This window comes from Glossina fuscipes, unplaced genomic scaffold (genome assembly GCF_014805625.2).
Source record: "Glossina fuscipes isolate IAEA_lab_2018 unplaced genomic scaffold, Yale_Gfus_2 112, whole genome shotgun sequence".
In the NCBI taxonomy this organism is placed as follows: domain Eukaryota; kingdom Metazoa; phylum Arthropoda; class Insecta; order Diptera; family Glossinidae; genus Glossina; species Glossina fuscipes.
In genome coordinates this window covers 4,340,172-4,349,584 of record NW_023998455.1, presented here as the reverse complement: position 1 = coordinate 4,349,584, position 9,413 = coordinate 4,340,172, and the positions used below count along the sequence as shown (strand labels likewise).

The window sequence follows — 9,413 nt, the reverse complement described above, 5'->3', positions numbered from 1 at the left end:
ATTGAATTTTGATTTAAGTAGCATTTGAATTCTTTCGCTTTCTTTCCGCTTATCCACATTTCTGATGCAGATAAAGCAAAAAAAAAACAACAAAAAAAAAAGAATAAATAAATAAAAAAAAAAGACAAAACCCAACAAACAAGCATTCAAACATTAACCCAAATTTTCAAGATCAATTATCAAAAGTATCTACTTTACCTGTTTTTCTCCCTCTCTCTCTGTTCCTCTGATTGTTTCCTCAAGCATGCATATAAGTGTCATCCATCTTTATGTATATGTATGTATGTATGTATGTATGTATGTGTGTATATATATATAATATGCTAACTTGGAAATTATTTTATTTTAATATAATGTCTAACGTCTGAGTTTTATACGCCAGTCAGCCACCCACATCCGCACATAGAAACAAAAAAGAAAACATTTCGAGTTCGTGAAGAACACTTAAAAAAATAACAAAAATTTTGTATGCATGAGAAATGCATTTCAACTGATGTAAAAGGTCAGAAGGATATGGAAGCAAAAATATGGGGAAATGAAAAAAATTAAGAATTAAAAACAAAATAAGATATGCAATATTTTAGTCTGTCGTGCTGTAGAAGACTTTCTTCTTAGCATTTCATAGTTTGAAAGCAAAAAGGAAAAAAAAAGAAACAAGTGAGAACAGTATAGTCGGTCAAGGCCGACCATTAAATACCCTACATAACCCTGTCTAACAAAGTTTTCATACCAACGTAGAATGCCGAAATATTACTACATAACCACTTTTGACGAGAAATTTTGAAAATTTAAATTTTTTTCCATATAACGACTTTTCGAAATAGGGCGATATATGGAAGGCAGTCGAAAAAGTGGACCGATCTGCACCGTTTTCGGTACCATTAGTCCTTGGGTCAAAACACGTCACTGCACTAAATTTCATCAAAACGTCTCAAAAACTGCCATCTGTAGGTGAAAAATAAATATACACGGACAAATATGAGACGGACAGACGGATAGACAGGCTTATATCAATTCAGATTATGATTCCGAATCGATCGGTATAATAAACGGTGGGTCTACCTTAAGCCCTTCGGCGTGTTACATACGTCCGCAATAACTTAATATACCCCGCACCATAAATGGTGTATATATTGCGGCACCAAGCAAACCAATTCTCGTTTTATTGCCAAAAGGAAGACAAACTACGCTAACAAATGATTTTTCAGAAAATTCGATGGAGAATAGAAAGTAATACGTTTTTATTGCATTTCTTATAAATGTTTTGCTTTAGTTATGCCAAAAAAAAAAGAAGAAAAAAAAAGTGATATATAATATTGATGACACCCTCACAGCGTAACAAATCGAAAACCTCACAAGTGTCCTTACAAATGTTTTATTCGTAGCTTTTCTACTTTTTTCATTGCAATCATTTTAAAGACGACGGAACATAGCTGCGACTAATAACAATAATAACACCCATTGAAATTCGGAGATGGGACATCATTCTACATTTAAACCCGATATTAAGGTACCATATGAAATGCAAGTAGTGTACATAATTTACGGGAAATGTTTAAGGTGAGATGTCGTTCGAGTGAGAGTATTTTTCTTTGAGTCAAACTCCAACTTTGTAAGGTTATGCATTAGGCATTGTTCCACGTTCAAGGACATTTGTACGTTGTCGAGTAAGAACACTTCGCTTTACCTGATATGAAAAATACCATTTATTAACTCTCTAATGATAAGTAAAGGGAATAATATCTAAGGCGAGATATTGTTCCCCATTCAATGACGTTGCTTCCTAACGCATGAGAAAGGTGGTGAACAACCGCTTCCTTGCGGTGTTGTTAGTGTGGAAGAAGAATCGACAATTCTTGATGTTCTGGGCATGAGAATACAAAAAGATGTTCTTTGGACAGAGCGTGTGTTTGAAATATCAAAAGACGCAGCCAAGGACTTAGAGTTTTTGAAAGCCCAGATGCTCGCGGGCAGCGAAAATGGCTGCAAAACTCTCGATATCATTGAGTGCTGGTATTATGAGGACTACTTCGTGCTTATGCACAAGCATATTTACGACAAGTCTTTCGCAGAGGTAAAAGAGATTTGTCTTGTAACGGAACTACGCGGCTTTCTGAGCGTTCTCATCCACTCGTCGTGGAGCTGCTTGTACACAATGCAACACACTAACGCGATTCGTTTCGTTGTTTTTCAACCTTACAGCCCGTCTTCGAAGCCAGCTACCAGCAATGGTCTTTCCTGCCGTACCTGCTGACTCCATTTTTAAGTCGAACATTCGAAAACACTACTCCCTTTCTCGTCACCCTTCCTTAAACAACCTTAACCGCACACATATATGGAATATCCCTTGAGTGGTTGATCATGGAAAGACATTGGGAAAGGATCAACTGGTATATCGCTGTGTTCCGGTGTTTAAATTAGGTATAGGAAATTCGTCTTTCTTAAACCGTACTGCCTGCCTGCCCGCCTTTGCAAAAATCTACCATCAGTTGCCTTCCCCACCATACCTGATGTTTCCAGCTTCAAGTCGATCGTTCACAAACATTGCTCCCTTTCCTCGCCACTTTCTTTCTATAATCCGTTTTGAAGGGAACCGAGACCGCATGCACAAAGAAAAATAAATTTTTTTTTTTTTGTTCTTAAAGTTGCGTAAGTTTTTTTGGTTTTAGTTACGTCATGTTTAGAACGCATGTAAAAAATGAACTCAATTTATTATTTCAAATAATTAAATTTCTAGTAAAAGTTTTCTAAGCAGTTTTATCATTAATTATAAACAAACTTTCGATAATAAAAATAAATAATAAACAAGACAGGACAAGACATTATAATAGATAACAACACAACATCGATAAATGTGTATGTAACAGCAATAGACTGGCAACACAATGAATTTGAGGAGGGAGGTTATCAAGAGAATTTTCCATTTTTCAAACATTACTTTGCGTCGTATCCAACTGTGTGCTCTAAATAGAAAACATCGTCTATTGAACGGCATCGGTAAATATGTTTCCGCTACACAAACTTTGACGGCTATAGACGAAAAACTTTGTATTGATATATTTCAAGGTTGCGTTGTTTCTCCTCGAAATGCAGATATATTTTAATTAAAACTAACTATTGCTTCAATAGTGCCATATGGACAAATGACAGCTAGTAGGCGCCCATCATCACCAACGGGAAGTAGAATATCTCTATGGTATTAAAAAAAAAAAACAAAAAAAAAAACCAGAAGGAATATAATTGTATTTTTCTTCTTAATTGCTTTGCAAAGAGGCTACGCTCTCGGAGGAAAAAGTAGAATAAAAATTATAATAAAGTGCTTATAGGAAAAGTTATATAAAACAAAGGCTCCTTTGTCTTCAAAGTATGAAAGTAAAATTGAATGTTTCTTTTCTTTTCTTTTCCCTTTCTTATAATTATAATTTTTATTGTAATTAATTAGAAGGAAATTTTTTTTTTATTCTCACTTATACCTTCAGGGAATTTATTAACGCGTTCACTACTCACTTCAAGGTGCAGAGACGATTTCTTTTAAAATATTTTACGCACCCCTGTCTTCATGACAGCGGCAGTGGCAACCCGAGTTGAGCGGACACTAAACGAATGTTCAGGCAAATACTTCGATTTCGATCTAGTAACTTTTGGTGGTACGGTCAAGAGCTTGACGGTTTGAAACTGAAAGATTTTACCCTAAATTTAAAGTGGGGTCATGGAAAGTGAATTTCAAAAAAATATATGAACGAAAGAGGACATGTGCTCTCTGAGTCTCTGAGTTGGTGAATATTTTCGTCCACTTTGTTTTCACTGAGCTAAGAATGAACTCATGACATTTACCAGAGCAGACTTGTCTGTTATTACTTATAATAGGCGATTACCGTAACAATGATTTTCTTACTCTCTCTGAACTCTCGATAGGTACTAGAAAACTACAAAAAGTTTTTTCAATCAATGCTCCAGTTTTTATCCCTTACGAGACCACTTTTGAGAATCTAGAACTTCTAATGAAAAAATCTTGTAATAATCAATCGATTAATGATTTGGTTTATTGTACCCATCATTAAATGAACTAAGTTTAATATTCCGTCCTGAAAATCGAAAAAAACTTATTGGAGACCGCATAACAGCCTCGTGCCTATTTCTGGCATGAAGCAGGTCCCGAAGAAACGGAAGAGTGCGTGACCCTCAATCTGAACCTTCTCTCCTCCTTCTCTTTCTCCTCTTATTTTTTTGCTTCTCTTTTTTCTCGTCCGCGAAATCTTGCTCAACGATCAAAGCTGGTCAAGAATAATCGGGATGGGACAATGTGACCATTGTGGAATGTGAACCGTTGAAGAATAGTATCTGGGTGCAACAGTGGGAGCACTCTTTGAACATGATTATCTCTCTTATAATCTTTCCGGTAATAAATGGTTTTTGTTCCCATAAATATATATATATAAATTTTCTGTGCTCAACGTGGACTGCTGCGTAACCCTGTCTATGGGACTATTTCTCAAATAAGGGTTTTCACGATAAGCAAATACTATAGTCGAAATGTGGCCCACCATTGAATCCCTAGGCCACTTCGTTGAATGCAGTTGGGCTTATAAGGAGATTAGTCGAAGAAGTGGTGCGATCTAAATGATTTTCAATAGCGTTCGTCGTTGGGTGCAGGCGTATCAAATTTCGTCAAAATATCTTAAAATTTGGAGACAATAAATTGACAATAAGAGAATGAGATTAGCGGACGGGCAGACAGACAGACAAGCTTAGATCGATCAAAAAGTGTTTCTGAATCGATCGGTACAATAAAAGATGGGTGTACCTCAAGTTCATCTGGGTGTTGTATCCGCACAAATTTAATAAATTCTTGCACCACAACCGGTCTGGGGTATAATAATAAATCCTTTGACAAGTATATTAACTATAGCTACATTCAAACTAGAGGAAGTGGAAGTCTTTCACATATGGAAGCAGAATATTATTTTATGATATTTGACTGCGAAAACATTTGAAGGATTGGCTTAGGCGGGCGGAAATTTTGTTACTTATTTCATAACATTTTCGTAGTGAAAAGTGTGACGTTTTATGTGCACCCTTGGCTTATATGTATATTTGTTGCAACTGAAAAGAGATTATGAAAACGATTTGAGTTCATCATCGAACTAAAGTTTTTTGCAATGCTAAAGCATTGACTTGAGTTCGCATTGGAAGTGGTAAGGATTCATCCAGGTCGGTGGAATACAAGTTTCTTTGTTGTTTTCATTCGCTTCGTCGTTTATTGCTTGCAATAGTTATGCAAAAAGTTAGTTGCAATAAATTGTTGTTATAAATTGTAATTAAACGTTTAAGTCTTCTTCTTTTATTATTTTACATAAACATATAATATACATATGTGTATGTGTAAAAAACTTTTTTATAGGAACAAATACATATTGTTTTTCTTTCATCTTGAAAGTGTTTTGTAAAAAGGTTTATTTCAATTAAAATTAATTGTTCCCTTCTTTTCTTTTCTTTTTCTCTTCCCGTTTTCTCTTTTTTCTTTTTTATTTCGTTTCTTTACAGCCGAGTCACCTTGCCATTAACTGTGGAAGAGGTTAGTTACAAATGGATTGCCATTGCCATAGTTGTTCGCTTAACTTTTTTTGTTTATTGTGTGTTGCTTTTCATTATCCAAAACAAATAAACACCAACATCTGCCCGCACATGGGTTCAAGAGAAGAGAGAAAGAGAAAATAAATTCCACATAAGCTAACACATGAAATCCTTTCTCTTTGCTGTCGCCTCTGCTGCTGCTGCTGCTACTGCCCCTCCTCCTCCTCTCCCATCCTTTAAAATCCCTTTCCCGTTTTTAGCGTGAGCGTAAGCGACACCACCGCAAGTATTGTGTAATGAATACCCATATAAACAAAATCCTTAACTATTTTTAATTTTTTTTTTTTTTTTTTTTTTGTTCTTTTACGTTGGAAATTAAGTTACAAAGAAAATATGTGTTGAAGGGGGAAAAAAATAATTCATTAATCTCACTGATTTGCGGATTCTTTCTATTTTCATTTAATTTAAAAAAAAAAAAAAAACTTTTTGATTTTTGCTTTTGTTTTTTTCTATTCTTTCTATTGTTTTAGTATCAAGTTGCACAATTGTATTCAGTGGCGGAAGCTTCAAAGAACGAGACCGGCGGTGGGGAAGGCATTGAAGTATTAAAAAATGAACCTTTCACTAACCATCCGTTATTGGGTAAATATTTTTGTGATAAGATTAAGGTTTTTAATTGAATGAATTAAATGTGTGTTGTTGTTGTTGTTTTTGTTTTTCCTCTTCTTATCTGTTTTTGCGTTTTTACTCGTCTTACAGGTGGAAAATATAGTTCTGGTCAATATACATACAAAATATATCATTTGGCTTCAAAAGTTCCAGCATTTATAAGACTGTTGGCACCGCGAGGCTCACTGGAGATACACGAAGAAGCCTGGAACGCTTATCCATATTGTAAAACAGTAATTACGGTATGTATGCAAGGGAAGATCCTTTCTCAAAAGTCTATTCGCCGTAATTTCATTGCTTTAACGTTTAAATACACGATCTGCAGTACAACGTACTATTCGTTTGTAAGTGAAGAGTTTAATCCGTTCTTTAAACATCCGCTAAACCATTTGTAATCATCTTTCTTATTGTGACCTAAAGACATGGTTCATTTAAATAAGTCTAAGCGGCGGTTAGATGACTAGACCTTAATGCCTACAGCGTATCCCTATGATATGAATTTCTGGATGAAATCAGATGAATATATATATATATATATATATATATAAATTCATTCCGTTGTATATAGGTAACTTGGACATTGATGATAGTACTGCATAGATTTTAGCTAATTACAAGTGAAGGTCATGGATGATTGTGTTGGGTAAACCAATTCTTTACTGCGCTTGGGTTTGTCGTACAGTATCCATCTCGCATCGCCGGATATATTTCGGTGAGAATAGTCCTTGTTTTTATAGCGATTTAATAAATGTAAGCAGGCGTTAAGTATTTGATGTTTATTCTCGTCGATTAGTGTTCTTGAGGAATCCATTTTCCTTCTTATATACTAACGAGCTGAGGTGGCTTGCTCTCTGCAAATACTTTTTGTGTTTTTGCTGCAGTTTCGTGTATTGAATTTTGTTGAATTTGATCCAACAACTCTCACAAAGCTGCAGAATGTTCAACATTCTCGAAGCGAAAACCTTTGCACCGCATTCCGTTAATCACTTTTTAATTTTTTCATAACATAACGCATTTTTACCCCAAGCTAACTTAATCGTATCCATAATGTGAGCTGCAATTTTTTTCTAGCTTAGAGAACAATAACGCGGAAGATTCTATATGCGACATGGTGACATCCATCCATGTACTATAAGCATCAATGTCCACGTTACCTACACACAACATTTCGATCAAATTCTGTGAAAACAAGTTATTAATAAACCTTTCATATATATATTCGTAGCGTTTTTCAAACCAAATATGAAGACCATTTTACTTTTTATTTTAAATCGACTTTATTAAACCAAATATGCGCCATTTGGAATGACTCATTACTCCCATCTTGCTGGCAAAACCGTACATGTAATAGAGTTAAGGACGCAGGTTCGAAACCCAGTTGCATAGCATATTACTTTTAAATCACGTAATATCAATAAATGCCAACCCTTGTTGGTTGAGATCGTACGAATTGACAACAGAGTTGCTCAAAAATATCTTCAAAAAATATTTTCCTTCAATAAATCGATCGTATTTGCAGTATCTATCAGTTGTCGGCCTATATAACCGTAAAATGTAATCATTTTTGTTTCTTAGAATCTTAGAACTGGTGATAAAATTATTCAAAACGACTTTCTATATATATATTTGTTTTCGTGGACTTTTACAATCGCTATTAATCGTGTTATATTACGCTTTGTTGTTAAAAAGTTTCCCTTTTTGTTTATAGAATCCAGGGTTTATGAAAGAACGTTTTTTAGTACAAATAGACTCTTTGCATACGGCCGATTACGGCGATTTTAATAATGTAAGTTTATAATGGAAACAATTTTAAACTAATGGATTTTTTTGTTCTGTATTTTTGTTTTCTCTTTCTCTCTTTTTCTATATATTATTATTTACTAATTATAATAATACGCTGTGCTATAAATCAACTCTCTATGGTGTCGGCTATATATTCTGTGTTATAACTCTTTTCAATAAAAATAAACTAATAATAAATGTATATTTATAATGGTAATACGGTAATGATTGTGATGGTTGGTTGGTTGGTTGGTTGGTTGGATTGATGGATGGATGGATGGATGGATGGATGGATGATGTGATGACTAATGTTTATATATTATTTATGTTGAATATATTAAATAACATTGTGTTCAATATGCACTCCATACCTTTTGCTATATATATATGTGTGTGATGCTGCCTTCTATGTAAATGGAATTTAATCGTGATTTATTTGAACAGAATCCTGGTTACATGAGAGATAATTTTATTATAATAATTGAATCACTTCATCTTGCCGATGTTGGTGATCAAGAAAATGTGAGCTTTTTCTTATTGTTGTATTGTTACATTTTTCTTTATTAATTATATTATTTATAAAAATAAAAATTGCGGTATGCTCTTTTTTTATATCCTACATCACTTGTAGTACAGGCTTTATTAAGTTTATAGGGGCGTATGTAACACGTAGTAGGACTTAAGGTAGAACCACCTTTTATATATACATATATCTATTATATAATCGATCTAAGCCTGTCTGTCCATCTGTCTACATAAAATTTTATCAAGCTACAGGTTGCGAGTTTTGCGATATTTTGATGAAATTTGGTGCACTGACGTGTTTTGATCTAAGGACGAACATTATTGACAACGGCCTGGATCGGTCCACTTCTTCGACCGCTTGCCATAATAAGCCCGAAATGTCGTTATATGGAAAAAATTGAAATTTTCAAGGTTTCTTAACAGACGTGGCTATGTAATAGTATTTCGGCATTACACAAATTGTTGAGGAATCTTTGGACCGGTTGTGGCAATTTTTGAAATCCCTTTTCACAAAACGAAAACTGAAGTTCATATGACAAAAATGTGTAATATTCATGTTGAGAAACAGATCGTAATAGTAATTTCATATAAAAAAAATTAACCGTACCAAATTTGGACATCTCTGCTTATTTTTTGTATTCTATCCTATAAAGGGATTTCCATGAAAATGGACCCTTAATACGGCGAAAAAGTGTAAATTTTGGGTATGTTATGATGAAAATCAACTCATCCACATTCCTATGTCAGCACTTTCATGAAAATTTTTCTTTTTCAGGGCAGAAGAGTTTAAATATTTGATGATAAAAATTGATCCGTAATAGTAATTTGATATAAAAATTAACTGAACTAAATTTTGAACACTT

General features: G+C 34.1%; 1 protein-coding gene across 3 annotated transcripts in view; it reads left to right on the top strand.

The window, feature by feature from the left end:
- LOC119639107 (phosphatidylinositol transfer protein beta isoform) overlaps window positions 1–9,413 on the top strand; it is a 33,387-nt gene that overhangs the window by 21,220 nt on the left and 2,754 nt on the right. For 2 of the 3 annotated variants that reach the window (XM_038036317.1, XM_038036315.1), the window contains exons 2-5: window positions 5,545–5,575; window positions 6,105–6,216; window positions 6,334–6,485; window positions 7,952–8,029. In XM_038036317.1, the coding sequence (XP_037892245.1) occupies window positions 5,545–5,575; window positions 6,105–6,216; window positions 6,334–6,485; window positions 7,952–8,029 (373 nt within the window). Of the gene's footprint in view, window positions 1–5,544; window positions 5,576–6,104; window positions 6,217–6,333; window positions 6,486–7,951; window positions 8,030–8,469; window positions 8,548–9,413 lie in introns of all 3 variants that reach the window. The other variant, XM_038036316.1, reaches the window with a different exon arrangement.